The following is a 17,796-nucleotide window of genomic DNA, read 5'->3' as shown; positions in this document are numbered from 1 at the left end:
TACCTACAAGCAGGTTTCGGAATCAGAGAGGCCTAGGTTCAAATCCTGGCCCTGCCATTTCCTACTGTGTGACCTCGGGCATAAGAGTAAAGCTGTTTAAGCTTTTGTTTCCTCCACTGCAAAGGTGGCTAAACACCTCCTCAGTGGGTTGTCAGAGGAATTAAATCAGATGAAAGGCATTGAGGACATAGGCAAGAAACCCAGCAGATGGAAGCTTCTTCGTGCCCTTTCCTGACCTTTCCTTTCCTTTGCTAAGACTGAACCCCCAAATGAAGCATTGCATGGAAACTAGGCTGGAGGCGGGCACCCAGCCCTAGAGTGAGTGAGTGGTGAAGATTTCTCTACCCCGCCTCGGGTTCAGAGCAGTGGTCTTGCGGAATTTGCCCAACACAACAGGTACAAATTCATAGTCACAGAGTGAGCTGTGCAGGAAAGGCAAATAAAAGTGCAAAAGTGACTCTGGAACACTCAGCAGGACAGCTGGGGCAGGGGAGTGGTGGGAGAGGTGGTGTTCAGGGTGAAATGTGGGGTGGGATGACAGGCACTGGGCCTTAAATGCCCTGCTTAAGGGCTGTTTGTTCCCAGACGATAGGGAGTCATAAGGTTTGGGAGTGAGGGAGTGGTGAGATCTGAGTTACTTTGGAATTACCCTCTGGCCTTCAGGAGTCATTCAGCATGAGGGCAGAGATGGGAGGGAGAAGGGGACTGGCAAGGAGGAGGGAGGTGGAAGAGCTGTTTCGTAGGCAGAAAGAAAGTGCTCTGATGGGACGTAGAGGTTCAGGAAGGCAGGGTTTATGCTGAGGTTATATCAGGAGTGGCAATGCCATCCGGCCCACATACCGTCCTTGGAATCCAAGATTTATTCCATATGTGTGTCTGAGGTTAGGGGAGACGCCTTTGAGTAGGTTAGAGCCTATAAGCCCAGTTCATTGTAACTTTCCTTTCACACGGAAGCCCTCATGTCGTTAAGGCGCTGGTGTAAAAAGAAACCCCTGCCCTGGGCCCTCCTTCCAGGGATCTTCGCTCCCACCAGCCTCAGTGCCGGTCAGACCTCAACTGGCTCCCACCCAGATGGTGTCTCTGTTTCTGTCCCCTGCAGGCTCCTCTACGTGCTCCTTTGTGAGAAGCAGATTCCTGGGATGACATCTGTTAGAAAACTTGGATGGGTCTTGGCCAGGCGCGGTGGCTCACGCCTGTAATCCCAGCACTTTGGGAGGCCGAGGTGGGTGGATCACGAAGTCAGGAGATCGACACCATCCTGGCTAACACGGTGAAAACCCGTCTCTACTAAAAATACAAAAAATTAGCCGGGCGTGGTGGTGGGCACCTGTAGTCCCAGCTGCTCGGGAGGCCGAGGCAGGAGAATGATGTGAACCCGGAAGGCGGAGCTTGCAGTGAGACGAGACTGCACCACTGCACTCCAGCCTGGGCGACAGAGTGAGACTCCATCTGAAAATAAATAAATAAATAAATAAAACTTGGATGGGCCCCTGGCATCCTGAGGAGTGCGTCTCAAACCGTCTGTAGTGAAGGACCAGTTTCTGAAACATTCCCAACCCATCACAGGTCACTGCTTTTGTAAAATACAACAAAGAATGAATTTCTAGAAAAATAGAATTAAAAAGACATGTAGAATATACCTCCCGGATTTTTATTATTAGATTACAGAGACATACATTTACTGTGTCAAATCGCTGTAACTTTTTAGCCTCCATTTCCGTAAGTATTGTGGACAGGTAACCATTTGTAGTCTGGAGGCCCCAGGGTAGCCGTGTCCAAGAGGGAGAGCACGCCTCCCTCCCGCATTGGCGCCCTCCCTCCGTGGCCTCGCCCACCGGCTCTCGGGGCGCGCTGACTCCTCTCTCATTGACACGCTCCACTTCGTCGCTCTGGGTTACACACTCACTTCAGCTTTCTCATGCTATTTTTTTTTTTTTTTTTTTTTTTGATGGAGTCTCGCTCTGTCGCCCAGGCTGGAGTGCAGTGGTGCAATCTCAGCTCTCTGCAAGCTCCGCCTCCCGGGTTCACGCCATTCTCCTGCCTCAGCCTCCCGAGTAGCTGGGACTCCAGGCGCCCACCACCATGCCCCGCTAATTTTCTGTATTTTTAGTAGAGACGGGATTTCACCGTGTTAGCCAGGATGGTCTTGATTTCCTGACCTCGTGATCCGCCTGCCTCGGCCTCCCAAAGTGCTGGGATTACAGGCGTGAGCCACTGTGCCCGGCCTCTCATGGTGTTTTATGCTCCCTCAGTTCCAGAATGCTCCACCATGGCTACCATCCCTCCATGCCTGCTGCAGCCACTGTGTATTGGGCGTATCCCAACTTCCATGATTTCAGTGAATCCGTGTAACAGAGCACTAATGTGTGTAATTACTTACACCTTTTATAAATTGGAGGAGGTCTGTGCTATCACTGTAACAATTCTTGGCCAGGGAATGGTCACCTCTCTGGACCAGGAAGAGTTCCACACTGCATTTTTGTTGGAACTAGAGGGAAAGGAAGCTGGGCTGACTGAGCACAGTTCTGGGAATACCTGTGGCCATACATGGAGCTTCAAGGGAAGAGAGTGTCTGAGAGTGATGCCACACAGAGGAAAGGAAAGCCGAGAGATGCAGAGACAGACTCTGCTTCCCCACAGTTTCTGGCCTTCCTTGCTGATGACGGTGGGTGCTGTGGGACACCTTGCAGCTCCTCATTAAGGACAAAGAAGGGGCTCCCAGCTCTTGGGACTGCTGCCGGCGGGCAGTGCTCAGCTGTCGCCCTTCTTTGGAACTGCCTCTGCTGATGACAGCTACCTCTCCCACGTCACGCCCCTTCCCAGGACAGCCAATAGCCCATGACATGTTGCCCTGGAGGTCTAACTTCCAGGCCTCTTTGCCGCAACTCAGGACAGCTCTGCAGAGTCATCTTAGCTTCAGAGCTCCCTGCAGGGGTGGCTGAGCTCTTTACTACAACTGCATCATGGTTCAGTTGCCCTCTGCCCCATCCTGCTGCTGCAATCATCAGCCTGTTCCTAATATTATCAGCAGGGGGGAGAAAATACAGCTAGTTTCCTAGGAGAGAGGACCCCTGGAACATGAGGTGGAGCAGATGGGAGGAATCATGGAAATAGAGCATGGGGTTATAAGGAGCTTCAAGGGGCCACCGGGTCCAGAACGGTAAGGGAAGAATTTCAAAATCTTGCCACATGAGGAGCAGCTGGAGGAGCTGAAAATATTTAACTGGAGAAGTAAAGATGTATGGGGAATATGACAGCGGGCTTCACATATTTGACTGTAAATCAAGTAGAGGTTAGGTCAGACTCCTTCTGCTGGGTCACCTGGCTTCTGCTCTTGACCACCTACAGTCCATTCTCACACCGTTTAGTAAGTCATATCCCTCCCCAGCTTAAAACCCTCCTGTCTTCTTTTTTTTTTTCAGACGGAGTCTCGCTCTGTCACCCAGGCTGGAGTGCAGTGGCGCGATCTCAGCTCACTGCAAGCTCCGCCTCCCGGATTCATGCCATTCTCCTGCCTCAGCTTCCCAAGTAGCTGGGACTACAGGTGCCCGCCACCACGCCAGGCTAATTTTTTTGTATTTTTAGTAGAGACGGGGTTTCACCACGTTAGCCAGGATGGTCTCGATCTCCTGACCTCGTGATCCGCCTGCCTCGGCCTCCCAAAGTGCTGGGATTACAGGCATGAGCCACTGCGCCCGGCCTCCCCTGTCTTGCTGCATGAATAGAACCTGAGCGACTTGCTGTTAGGCCTTTCATAATCTGCCCTTATCTCTCTTTCCAACTTTATCTCCTGTGGTTCTTCCCTCACTCGCCCTTCAGGCCACACTGGCCTTCTCCCAGCTGACCCTTGAATGCACCAGGGTCTTTGCACCTGCCGTAGCCTTGCTTGTTCTTCTGTATGTTCTTCTATGAGCTCTCCATTTGCCCCATTCCTTTCTGTTGTTCAGTCTCTGATCAAAAGTCATTTCCGAAGAAAGGCCTCGAGTTTTTACCTCATTATCCTGCTTTACAGTCTTCATAGCACTCTGCTCCCTGAAACAGTTTTGTGTCTTTGTTGGTTAAATGATTTTTTTTCTTATCTCTCCCACAAAGAATATAAACCTCAAGCGGACTGAGCTATGTCTGTCCTGTTCACCACTGCAACCTCAGGGTGTGGTATGGTTTTGGCATGCAGCAGGTGTTCAAAAACTATTTGTTGAGTGAAAGAATGAATGAACATGAGCCCAGAAATAGTCCAGAGAGCTGCCGTAGGCGGGCTCAGAGCCTCGCGTGTCCCTGGAGGCGTGACGTGGAGGGAAACTGCCACTTAGGAGAGAACCAGCAAGTCAGTGGGAATATGGGGTTTGGAATCGGACCGATGAGGGTTTGAGTCTTGGTTCTGTCACTTCCTGCCTGGCTGCAGGCCTTGGACAAGTTATTTGACTTTGTTGGCCGGGCGTGGTAGCTCACATCTGTAATTCCAGCCCTTTGAGAGGCTGAGGTGGGCAGATCATCTGAGGTTGGGAGTTTGAGATCAGCCTGACCAACATGGTGAAATCCCATCTCTACTAAAAATACAAAAATTGGGCCAGGTGCAGTGGCTCACGCCTGTAATCTCAGCACTTTGGGAGGCTGAGGCGGGTGGATCACGAGGTCAGGAGATCAAGACCATCCTGGCTAACACAGTGAAACCCTGTCTCTACTAAAAATACAAAAAATTAGCCGGGCGAGGTGGTGGGCGCCTGTAGTCCCAGCTACTCAGGAGGCTGAGGCAGGAGAATGGCGTGAACCCGGGAGGCGGAGCTTGCAGTGAGCCGAGATCATGCCACTGCACTGTAGCCTGGATGACAGAGTGAGACTCTATCTCAAAAAAAAAAAAAAAAAGAAAGAAAGAAAAGCCTCAGTCCCTTCATCTGTAAAGACAGGGGTTTGATTAGAAGCCACCCTAGAGTGGTTCTGGATTGATTAAAGGCTGCTTCTGAAGCCCTGGGCAAGTGCCATACCCTTAGCAAGTGCTAAATAGATGTTTGCTGTTTAGTTTCCACACCAGGCCCCCAGGGCCACAGGAGCTGGGGGAGGTGCTTAAGGAAGGACCATGCTACTGCAATCCCTCTCACATGCACCACTTGGCTTTTGTTTTTCTTTTTGTCTTTTTGTTAGAGACACACTCTCGCTCTATTGCCTAGACTGGAGTGCAGTGCTGTCATCACGGCTCACCGCAGCCTCGACCTCCTGGGCTCAAGTGATCCTCCTCCTTCAGCCTCTCCAGTAGCTGAGACTACAGGCACGCGCCACCACTCCTGGGTAATTTTTAAATTTTTTTAGAGACAGTGTTTTCCTTATGTTGTCCAGGCTGCTTTTAAAATTCCTGGGCTCAAGTGGTCTGTCTGCCTCAGCCACCCAGAGCATTGGGATTACAGGTGTGTGCACTGTGCCTGGCCTGTTTTTCCTTCCTGTGGCACTAACCGCCCCCACAGAGGGGAAAGTAAGCAGTGGAGCCCCGGGTTGAGGGCGGCTGGTGTAGGGGCAGGGACTGTCCAGACTGTTACTTCTCCACTGCCCGCCTCCAACATAACCCCATCGTGGGAGCTGGGTGAGGAAATGCATGAGCACTGATTCTTCGCAGGATTTCGAGTGTTACACATGTGGTAATACTGCTCACATCACTTGAATCTGCAATCCCATGTGAAGTTGGAGTATGTGGCAAGAAGCAAGTCTGCGAGGGTGGTGGGTGGAGGAAGGAGGGGCCCATCCCACAGGCCAGGAACCCATGTGAGGTGGCCGCCTTCCTCTGTCTCTTGCTAATACCTGGGTGATGGGCTTTATGCATCTTGACCCAGAAAAGAGCGAGTCACAATCGACCAATATGATGGAGGGGATATCACTGCACACCAGGCAAATACAAGCTCAGCTGCCAATTCCCACAACCCTCCAGCCCCTTTTGATGGCCAGGGAACTTTCTTGTTTCTGTTCACATGAAAACAACAGTTGGCCCTACCCATGTAACGAAGCAAACACTTACATACTGTGTACTTACTACATGCTGGGCACTGTTCTTAAACACTACCAGCACTGCCTGTATAATTCTCCCAGCAACCCTATGAGGTGGCTACAATCATTAGCCCCAGTTTACAGATGAGCCAATGGTTGCTTGGCGAGGTTTAGCCAATTGCACAGGCTTGCACAGCCAGTAAGTGGCCAGGCCAGGATTTGGACCCAGGCCATGCAGCCCTAGAGTCTGCGCACTTCACCACTATGCGACGTGGCCTAGTCCCAAGGGGAATGGCTTGCCTTGTAGGCAATGAGCTGCCCATCATCGTGGGTGACAAGCAGAAGTGACTGAGCTAGACAGGGGTCTCCTCCACGTATTCAGTGTGTCCCCTGTGTGGAGCTCTGAGCTAAGCACTCTGCCAATGCCATCTCATTTCAGCCCGATGACACCACTGCCAGATGGAACCATTATTCCACTATATGGATGAACAAACTGGGTTTACAGAGATTAGGTAACTGGCCTGAGATCTCTGGCTGCTGAGGGCTGGAGCTGGGACTCAAACAAGTTTGCTTAATGCAGATCCCAAGCTCTTCACCTCTTATCAGGGATGGTGTCCAATGAGGGTTGGCTGGACTAGATGACTTTTACGGTCCTAGCCAATCCAAGATCCTGAGGGACTGACAGTCTGGCAGGTAAAGGGGCACACTCCCCTAATTACTAGCTCTAGCTCTCCCCTAGTAACTAGTTACTATGCCAAAAATACTAGTCATCACATTTCAGGTTTTTTTTGTTTTTTTTTTTTGAGATTGAATCTCGCTCTGTTGCCCAGGCTGGAGTGCAGTGGCAGGACCTTGACTCATTGCAACTTCTGTCTCCTGGGTTCAAGCGATTCTCCTGCCTCAGCTTCCTGAGTAGCTGGAATTACAGGTGCACACCACCATGCCCGGCTAATTTTTTATTTTAGTAGAGACAGGTTTCACCATGTTGGCCAGGCTGGTCTTGAACTCCTGACCTCAAGATCTGCCCGCCTCAGCCTCCAGTTTGTTTGTTTGTTTGTTTTTTTTTTTTTGAGATGGAGTTTTGCTCTTGATGCCCAGGCTGGAGTACAATGATGTGATCTCTGCTCACTGCAAGCTCCGCCTCCCAGGTTCAAGCGATTCTCCTGCCTCAGCCTCCTGAGTAGCTGGAATTACAGACATGCACCACCATGCCCGGCTGATTTTTGTACTTTTAATAGAGACCGGGTTTCTCCATGTTGGTCAGGCTGGTCTCAAGCTCCCAACCTCAGGTGATCCGTCCGCCTTGGCCTCCTAAAGTGAAGTGCTGGGATTACAGGTGTAAGCCAGCGAGCCTGGCCTATTTGAGTTTTTATGTTTAAGGATGTATTTCTCTTACTATTTTTTTTCTTAACACAGGGTTTTTCCTGAAAAGTTGCCTGAGGAACAAAGAGTTAAATAAGACCCTTAAAGGATCAGCTCTCTTTACCAGGCATCTGAGTCCCCTCTGGGGCTTTGAGGAGACAGTCACTGTCTTTCCTGGTGGTACTACCACCTTCCCTCATCCAATGCTGCTGCATCTGACAACCCTGGGCACAGGAATCTGCACCCCAGGTTTCCACGATGAATCCAGCAGTTAATTTTCAGATCTTGTCCTGCCTGCCCCATCCGCACCGCTTGGCACATGGGTCAGCCCACCTTGACTTACCGTCTTCATCTGGCTTCCCGGATGTCACATCTCTTGGTTTTTGGTTGGTTTTTCCAGTTGGCTTTTCCAATTTATACCTGCAGCATGGATCTCTCCTCTGAACTCCAGATACATAAATCTGTCTATTTGACATTGCCTTGGATGTCTAGAAGGCATTTCAAACTTAGCAGGTCCCACACTTAGCTCCTAATTGTCAGTCCTGCCTCCAGCACACACCCCTCTTGGTGTTCCCCATCGCAGTTGAGGACAACCACATTCTTCTAGTTTCTCAGGCCTCAAACCTTAGAATCATCCGAGACTCCTGCCTCTCACATATCTCATCTGTCAAACGAATCCCATCAGCTCTACCTTCAAAATATGTCCAGAATCCACCACCTCCACTGCTAACACCTGGCTCACTATCTCCTAGTAACCTGGAGGGCACTGTCTTCAGTCTGATCTTCACACAGTAGCCGGAGTATGAAGACACAGGGTAGACCATGCCTCTCTTCTTCTCCAAACTCTCCAGTGGGTTCCTCCTAGTCAAAGTCAAACCTCACTTGGCCCTCTAGGCCTCACCCCTGCATCCTCCCGCTGGCCTTATCTCCTCTACCTCTGACCCTTGCTAGCTCTGTTTTAGCTCCACCGGTCTCCTGGCCATTCCCTGAACCTGACACATGCTCTCCTACCCCAGGGCCTGTGCACTGGCTCTCCCGGTGAGGAAACCGCTCTCCTTCCCATCACCACCGGCGCGTCGCATCCTTCACCTCTTTGCTCACATATCCCTTTCTCAGAGAAGCTTTTACTGAGGCCTCTGCTCACCCTCTTCTCTCCTCCACATTCCCTGTCTTCCTTTTCTATTTCGTTTTTCTCTATGGTACTTATGGCTTATGTAACAAATTAATCTATTGTTTATATATTTATTTTTACTGTTTCTCTGTGAAAACGTATACTCGAAAAGGGCAGGAGTTTTGTCTGTTTTGATCAGGCTCCACCCCTGGAAGGTAGGACAGTGTTCAGCACAGCAGGTGCTCAATAGGTGTTGTTCCGTGAATCAGCACATCAATTGCAGCATTGTGGCTACCAGGGGGTCAGGATGCGGGCGGTGGAGCCCTCTGGCCTTTGTGTGGTAGCCGTGGACTCTGTGTCAGCGACCGTTTTCCGGGAAACTTCCGGGCGAGACTCACATCTTGGAAACTCAAATACTCAATAGCTCTTGAATTCTAGGAATCTTGAGAAGAAGCCTGGATTAAGGATTCAGACGTGGGCCCTCAGATGGGTGAGAAACGGGGACTCTGTGTCTCCTGGCAGGGACAGAAGGGCCAGGTGACAGGCCAGGCAGAGTGGACGGGGCTTGGGCAGGGGGCGGGGGCAGGCAGCCACGCAGGGCAGGAGCTGCAGAGCTAAAGCCAGGCCATGTGGGCTGGCTGCGGGTTTCGCTGCCTAGCTGGTGGCATTGAGCAAGTAACTTAACCTTTCTGAACTTCCGTTTTATGATTTTGGAGGAAACAGTCATAGTTTTCTCTCTGGCAGAGTCCGATAGCCCGAGTCCCGCTCCACAGGGCGGGTGGAGGTCACGGAGGGGTGTGTGGGGGGGCGACAGCCCAGGAAGTCTAGGGGGCGGCAGGGCGCGTGGGGGCGGGGGTTGGGAGACCGCAGGGAGGATCCCCGACCTTGTCTGAAGATCCGAGCGGGCGGAGCCGCGGTCTGGTCCGCGGGGTAGGCGGGGCGCAAGAGTGTTCCCGGGGGCGGGGGGCCGACCCGCGTCTAAAGGTTTCCGCGATTCACCCGCCGGCGCCTGGCCTGGCCCAGTTGCACCGCGAGCGCTGCGGACACTCGGGGCGGCAGTCGGTCTGTCAGTCCTCCCGCCAAGTCCCGCGGCCCGCACCTGCCGCCCGCATCTGCAGCTCCGCACCTGCGGCCAGTGCCTACTGCCCTCTCTTGCCGCCCGCACCTGCAGCCCCGCACCTGCCGCTTGCACCTGCAGCCCCGCGCGCTGCCCGGCTCGAGCATGGCTGACCAGGCGCCCTTCGACACGGACGTCAACACCCTGACCCGCTTCGTCATGGAGGAGGGCAGGAAGGCCCGCGGCACGGGCGAGCTGACCCAGCTGCTCAACTCACTCTGCACAGCAGTCAAAGCCATCTCTTCCGCGGTGCGCAAGGCGGGCATCGCGCACCTGTGAGTCGGGCCTTGGGCGGTGGGCCCCGTCCTGTCTGTCTGCCTGGGGAGCCTGCCCGGCGGGCTGACGTTGGGCCCTCTGGGCCTCCTGCCGTCAGCCTCTGCCTGTCCGTCTGATGTCTGAGCGCCTCTCTCGCTCTCTGTCTAGTAGCACCTCTCTCCAGAAGCTGGCTCAGCCTCACTCAAGTCCTCATCCCATCCCTTGACCTTGGAGAGGCCCACCTGGGGGTCCGTCTCGCAGGTGCACACCTGATTCCATCCTGCATTCCTCTCCTCTACCCTGAGCAGCCTGCCTCGTACCCTTCTCAGCCGGCCAAGTGCGGGCACCTGGCCTGCCCGTCATACCCGCCCTAGCCTCAGACAGGAAAGTGCTAGCTCAAGTGCCTTCCTTCCCCATTTCTTCTTTGTCCTCCTTCACTCTTTCTGCAATTAGGGACCCAAGTCAGGTTTCTAATCCAGCATCTCTGACCTGAAACAAGACCTGTTAGGAGCGAGTGTCCCCCGCCCCGCCAAAGCAGGCTGGGAGGTCTCCTGTGTGTCCAAAGCCTTTAAGAGCAGCAGGGCTTGTGTGCAAAGGAGCTCCCGTGGGCTGCTTCTTTCTGAGACAGTTGCCATGCTGTGCCAGAAACAGGAAACACCCAGGGCTTCAAAACCCCTATCCATTTGCAATGATGGTGTGTGCAGCCTCCACCCAATTAGTGGAAAGCTCAAAAGTTGTTTGTAGAATGGTTCTGAATGCGCTATGGAGTGCATCTCGAACGTCACTGGGCACAGGAATCATTTGGGGATCTTGGTAAGATGTGTGCCCTCCTTCCATAGCTCTGGGACAGGTCCTGAGATTCTGCATTTCTAAGTTCTTCTGTGGTGGGTGCTGCCCATCAGATACTGTTTGTCTACTCCTCACATTGTGAGTAGCAAGGGGTCAAGTGGAGTAGAGACTCAAAGGACCCCTTCTTGTGAGGTTTTTTGTAAGTCACACAACATCCTTTCGTTTGTGTTGGTGTGCACAGGTATTTTCTTTTTCTTTTCTTTTCTTTTTTTTTTTTTTTTTTGAGATGGAATTTTGCTCTTGTTGCCCAGGCTGGAGTGCAATGGTGCAATCTTGGCTCACTGCAACCTCTGCCTCCCGGGTTCAAGTGATTCTCCTGCCTCAGTCTCCCAAGTAGCTGGGATTACAGGCATGTGCCACCATGCCCAGCTAATTTTGTAATTTTTTTAGTAGAGACGGGGTTTCTCCATGTTGGTCAGGCTGGTCTCAAACTCCCGACCTCAGGTGATGCCTTGGCCTCCCAGAGTGCTGGGATTACAGGCATGAGCCATCGTGCGCAGCCGTGCGCAGGTATTTTCTAGCTAACTGATCCACACTTTTAACTGAAGTGTAACTGGGTTTTCAGATTGTCAATACACCTTACTAACATTCCCTGCACTTATGTACACTATAAAAATGACATGTGATGGGCCGGGCGCATAGGCTCATGCCTGTCATCCCAACACTTTGGGAGGCCGAAACAGGTGGATTGCCTGAGGTCAGGAGTTCGAGACCAACCTGACCAACATGGTGAAACCCCGTCTCTACTAAAAATACAAAAATTAGCTGGGTGTGGTGGCAGGCGCCTGTAATCCCAGCTACTCGGGAGGCTGAGGAAGGAGAATCGCTTGAACCCAGGAGGCAGAGGTTGCAGTGAGCCGAGATCGCGTCATTGCACTTCAGCCTGGGCGACAAGAGCGTGACTTTGTCCAAAAAAAAAAAAAAAGACGCATGATGCTCAAAGCTGACCTGAACAAATACAACCTTGCTACTTGGGTTTGGAATGCATTTCTCTATTTTTAAAAACTCTTCTCCGCCCCGCATCCTGCAATCTAGATTCCTTTTCTTACTGGCAGGCTGTCTGGCTTTGGTCCCACAGTATGGACTGGCGGAGGTAATTCGTGTAAAGGAGTGGTATGAGCACATTTATTTTTGAATATTAAGCAGACATGTTAAGGAAGGTGATGACTCCATTACTGTTGCCTCTGGCCCCTCTTAATAATACATTCCTAAGGATTCTTATTTTAGAAACATACCCAGGTGAAATCTTAAGCTTTAATTTACAACTAGTATAAGTGGCTCACAGCTTTAACTGCATTTGAGGACCAGGGATATATTTTAGAAAGAGGGCTTGTCGGCTGGGTGTGGTGGCTCACACCTGTAATCCCAGCACTTTGGGAGGCTGAGATGGGTAGATCACTCAAAGTCCAGCCTAGCCAACATGGTGAAACCCTGTCTCTACTAAAAACACAAAAATTAGCCAGGCATGGTGGCTAATTAGCCAGGCATGGAGGTTGCAGTGAGCCCAGATCGTGCCACTCTACTCCAGCCTGGCGACTGAGTAAGACTCTGTCTCAAAAAAAAGAAAAAAAAGGGCTTGTCATGTCTGATATTGTTTAAAAAATGTGTCAGTACCTTTCACACCCCTAGAGAGACTGAGAAATGTAAGATGTGTTTTGAGGTGTCCCGCTGTCTAAGTAACCTTAGACAGTGGGACCTTGGATAGTGAGATTTTGATGGTGGGGCCAGGATGAAGCATGCTAATTTTGGCTACATAAGGTATGTGTATTATTTATTTATTTATTTATTTTGAGATAGAGTTGCACTCTGTTGCCCAGGCTGGAGTGCAGTGGTGTGATAATGGCTCACTGCAGCCTCAACCTCCCAGGCTGAATTGGTGCTCCCACCTCAGCCTCCCCTGTAGCTGGGACTACAGGCATGTGCCACCATGCCGGATAATTTTTGTGTTTTTGTAGAGATGGGTTTTTTTTTATGTTGCCCAGGCTGGTCTCAAATTCCTGGGCTCAAGCGATCTGCCCACCTTGGCCTCCCAAAATGCTGGGATTACAGGTATGAGCCACTGTGCCTGGCCAATATGTGTACTTTTATACTAGATAGTTGTGAATACCAGGTTTTAAATAAATACTATGTTACACTCATTGACAAAAATTTAAACCATTCAAAAGAATTCAAGGGAAGAGTGAAACCCACCCCATATATATCCCATGGGGTATCCACTACAAATAATTTACTGCTTATTTTTCTGGATACTTCTTTACAGTCATATGAGTTTACACATGAACACATATTTACATATGCCTATAATAGCAGACAAAATGGGATCACACTCAATACACGTTTCTGTAGTTTGCTTTGTTATTTAACATTATTCGAGGAACATCCATTAATGTCAGGACATCTACATCTACCTCCTTTTAACTGCTGTGTGCTGCTCCCCTGCACACATCATGAGGTGTTGAAGTTTTTCTCTATTTTGGGGTACTTTCTCTATTTTGGGGCACTTCTATTTTGGGGCACTTGGGTAATACCCAGAGGCGGGTGGATCACGAGGTCAGGAGATCAAGCCCATCCTGGCCAACACGGTGAAACCCCGACTCTACTAAAAAATACAAAAAAATTAGCTGAGCGTGGTGGCGGGCGCCTGTAGTCCCAGCTACTTGGGAGGCTGAGGTAGGTGAATGGCGTGAATCTGGGAGGCGGAGCTTGCAGTGAGCCGAGATCGCGCCACTGCACTCCAGCCTGGGAGACAGAGGGAGACTCCGTCTCAAAAAAAAGAAAGATGCTTTCATAGAGGTGCCAAAAATACGATTCGTGGTGAAGGACTGTGGAGCGCCAAGAATGGGCACGTGCAGGGGAAGTAAAAGGCCCGGCGGGCTGGACCGCAGTTCAGGCTGGCGGTCACGGGGGAGGAGTCCTGAGGTGGGAAAGTGTTTCTGGAAAAGTTGCCCCCTCAATTTGACCAAAGCATGGAGTACTCATGGTAGGGCGTTCGTGGATGAGAAATTGTGGGTACATTGGGAAAGCATCAAATGGCAAGGGTGAACACTTTACACTTTTGGGGGTATAGAAAAGGAGAGATCAAGGATTTTGAAAGTTTTTTGAGTGGGGCAGTTGCGTGATTGGACACAAATCTGGAGAAGGTGTGGCTGAAGTATAGCAGAAGAGCGAAAGATAGGATATGGGAAAACCAGTGGGAGGAGGGAGGCGTGAGTTGAGTAGCCAGCAGAGCTGCAGCCTTGGAGGGGAGAGGAAGGATTTGGAAGAAGTCTGAGCATGGATTAGATGAGAAGGGCTGTGAGGGAGTTTCTGAAATCGCTAGTCCTAGCAATTGAAAGCAGAGCCATGCCACCACAAAACAAAACAATACAAAAACAAAAACAAGGAGGAGCTGGTTTTTAGTCTGGGGAAGGAGGGAAGATGATCCCAACATTTTGGAAACGCTGAACTTGAGATGTTAGAGGGTGATCTGTTGGGAGATGCTGTCCAGCGTGCAGCTGGACTTGCCTGTCTGTTTTGGCACACTTGCCCTGAGGCAGAGAAAAGAGGAGGAGATCTGGACCAGTTTAGCAGGCAGGAATGTGCAGGGATTCAGAGCACGTTTTGGAGAGAGATGGAGCCAAGCTTAGATTCCTGGCCCTGCCATTCAGCGTCTGTGAGGATTGGGCTGTTGATGTGACATCACTGAACCTGTTTCTCCAATTGTAAGATGGAGACAGCTGTGTTTTCAACCTCAGAGAATCATAGGGGGATCAATTAAGTTTACTAATTGGGTACCAATGTTATTAAGATCATTGTTTTCCTGAAGGCTATATTTCTTTATTTTTCAGACAGAGTCTAGCTCTGTCACCCAGGCTGGAGGGCAGTGGTGTGATCTCGGTTCACTGCAACCTCCACCTCCAAGGTTCAAGTGATTCTCCTGCCTCAGCCTTCCAAGTAGCTGGGATTATAGGTTCCTGCCACCACACTCAGCTAATTTTTGTATTTTTAGTAGAGACGGGGTTTCACTATGTTGGCCAGTCTGGTCTTGAACTCCTCACTTCGTCATCCACCCGCCTCAGCCTCCCAAAGTGCTGGGCTTACAAGTGTGAGCCACCGCGCCTGGCCTATTTTATTTTTATTTTTTGTAAACTTTTATTTGCATGTTTTGTTCTTCATTTCTTAGCAGTAGCCTGTATGCTATCAGCAGGGAGAGAGTCCAGGCTAGCATGTTACATATTAGAACAATGTTGCACCCAAGAGTGGCTGCAGGAAATGTCCTCACATCAGATTCATATTATGTCCAGAAGAGTTACTTTTATATATGGGGTCTTCTCAGCTGTTTGACAGAAGAAATAATAAAGAGCTTCAGATTTCATTTTAGAATGACAGGTCAGCTAATGCGTGTTTAGGCTTATCTTCCAATTTGCAGTTTTTGACATTAAGCTTTTAGAAACTTTACCAGATTTATTTTATGTTTCTTGAATTCTCTTCTCCACATGACCAAAGTGTGAAATTGCAACTTTGTTTGCATAAAAGAAGCGCAGACAGCCGCGTTCCATCGTGTTTACCAGTTTAGGCCCGGATGAATGCAAGCAGAGGCAGGTATTTGTGACCTTTGAAAGCAGCTCTCACTAGCGCCTCTTCAATGTATTTCTGAACCTTTGGATGTTCCTGGCTGGGCAAATGGTTGATTACCATGGAATCAAGCAGTAACAAGCCAGTCTTACCTTTGACTTTAGTGATAAGGATTAAGTAATAATCTCCCTCCCTTTTGGTTGAGCCGCGTGTTCTGAGCCCGAGTCTGGTTCTTCTGTGTGCTGTGTGAAGTGTTGCTGCCGCAATTGTGTTGCTCAGTCACAGTGACTTCGGGAGGAGATGGTCCTAAGTCAGCAGATCCAGGCAGCCCTGGAGGGCTCTAGTTCTGTCAGCCCCTGGCTCCAATCCTTCTGTCCTTCAGTGCTTTAGAGATGCTGTGGAAGGCAGCCTCCCCCAATCATCACAGATCTGCATGTTCAGTGTCACAAAGTCCATGGCTGTGAAATGATTCATTCTGTTTTAGAAATCATTTGCAAACTTGGAAAACAATGCTAAAATTTAATTAAAATATCCAAGAATTTCAAAATACTGGCCACTTTAATCTATGCTTCTAAGGTGTTCTCCATCATATGAATTAAAATGACTTAGAGCTCTTTAAACTTTTCAGTGGGGTTTACAGTAAAAGTAAAGAAGAGGTATTATAGGCAGTTTCTCCAGTTGAGTTCTGCTCCCCAAACTCCAGGAAGAGCTCCTTCGTATCTCTGGGGCTGGAAAGGGAAAGGACACAGAGACTTCAACCCTGCCTGGTGCTTTTCCACTTTACTTGGGCTGCAGGGCCAACTAATTTGAATAAAATTGAAGTGAAATGTCAAGAACATCTCAAATAAATAATATTCCCGTGAGATTTTATCAAATGTAAACTTGGAGCACTTTTTTTTTTCTTTTGCCAGTTCCTTATTGGCTGTCCTCCAAGAAGTTGCCTGCAAAACTGGTTTAGAGATACCTTCCCTTCCCCCAATCCCCAGATCAACCGACACTTACTTAGTGGATGCCTGCGGGGCTCTATTGTCATGTGGCTGCCTTCGTGGGGAGTACTATGAACCAGGTGCACCACGTGCATTATCCACGATCCCCAAAAACATGGCCAGAAACAGCCACTCAGGGGCTTTGCACAACTTGATGGTGGTCACATCATCAGTAAGAAGCAAAGGCAGAATTTGAACCCAGGTCTTTCTGGTGCTGAGTTCTTGCTTCTCCGCGTGGTTGTGTTATGCCTAGGGAGCTACGGGTGGAAATGGTAATATTTCCTGCACACTTGCCTATGCACCAGGCACTTTTCTGACCACTTTGCCTATATCAACTCAGTTATGCCCTCTCTCTGTAGACTATGAAGCAGACACACTGCATTCCCATATTGCAGATGAACCAGAGGTCACAGATGCTAAGTGACTTTCCCCGGCTGCTGAGCATGGAGCAGAGCTGGGATTGGAACCTTGGTGGTGTAGAGTGCCAGCCTGGGGCCTTGACCATTCATTACACTCTAGTTTCCTGAGGAACTGGGTGAAAGGCCATTGCATTTGTCTAACGCTAAGTTTGCACAGCAAACACACTTTTACCAAGAAGCTATGCTAATCTGGAGGGTTTTTTTCAGGGGTTGGGAGTGTTGGATGGTAGAGGTTATGCAGGCAGGCATTACCAATACCACTGGGTCTAATGGAGTTTATGATCTTAGGAATTCTTGGATCCTTTTATTACTCTCTAAATTTATTCATCCATTTACATTGAGAACTTACTATGTGCAGGCATTGTTCTAGGTGCTAAAGATACATGGTGAACAAAATATTCTTTTTTCCAGGATCAAGACTGATAGGTCTTTCTTCCTCCAGAGGCATATTCAGATGTGCCATGTTTATGCGAGAGTTTCAGTCCCTTTGGAGAATACACTCGGCATTTACCTGGTGCCCTGTACTTTTGCTTCAGACCTCACTAGAAAAACCTCTGGCTGCCTGTAAGGTTCTAATTGCGAATGTCCCAGGTAGAGGGCTGTGCCATCCTCAGGATGGCCCAACGGGTGAGGTGAGCTCAGAGGTCCTCCACTCTTGGCATTCTTGTACAAAGCAGGTTGGGCCCAGGCCTCTAAGATCGAGGTTTTAGGTAGCATTTCCAGGGGTGGCAGTCCTGTCTGTGCCCTCCCTCCCAGTGGCTCCTAGAAGAGAGTGGGCCATTCCTAAGGCCATGAAGACAATGCCCCATAAAGGTCATGCTTCCACACCTGAGGGCTCTCCCGGTCCTCTCTTGGTGGGGGTTGAGAGACTAGACCCTCCCCCCTACCTCCCCAGGAGTGGCGGTTATGTGATGTCACCAATGCTGGTGTCTCACTCTTGCACACATTTTCCAGGCTCCTGGAACCATGGAGGATCTTCTGGAGGCTGGTGCCTTCAGCTTCAGGCTCTGATCCTTCCTTGTTTCTTTAATTATCCATCTTAACCACCCAAATCAATTAACAGGCTTCCTAGTTAACAGGCTTCCATTTTGTAGGCCAAGGCTTGAGAGGTGAATTAGTTCCTCCAAGCAGCTGTGGTTTTATTTCCAGAAGCGCCCCCATATCAACAGCTGT

General features: G+C 50.0%; 1 protein-coding gene across 3 annotated transcripts in view; it reads left to right on the top strand.

The window, feature by feature from the left end:
- The first annotated feature begins 8,796 nt into the window (after positions 1-8,796).
- Positions 8,797-17,796, top strand: part of FBP1 (fructose-bisphosphatase 1) — a 35,119-nt gene continuing 26,119 nt past the window's right edge. The window contains exons 1-2 of one of the 3 annotated variants that reach the window (XM_054502276.2): positions 8,797-8,933; positions 9,615-9,835. In XM_054502276.2, coding sequence (XP_054358251.1) covers positions 9,666-9,835 — 170 coding nt within the window. In that variant the 5' untranslated portion in view covers positions 8,797-8,933; positions 9,615-9,665. Of the gene's footprint in view, positions 8,934-9,311; positions 9,836-17,796 lie in introns of those variants that run through there. The other 2 variants (XM_054502275.1, XM_054502277.2) reach the window with 2 other exon arrangements.

The sequence above is a fragment of the Pongo pygmaeus genome, chromosome 13 (assembly GCF_028885625.2).
Source record: "Pongo pygmaeus isolate AG05252 chromosome 13, NHGRI_mPonPyg2-v2.0_pri, whole genome shotgun sequence".
Taxonomy (NCBI): domain Eukaryota; kingdom Metazoa; phylum Chordata; class Mammalia; order Primates; family Hominidae; genus Pongo; species Pongo pygmaeus.
The sequence above is the reverse complement of the archived record's forward strand: the minus strand, read 5'-3'. Positions and strand labels throughout refer to the sequence as shown.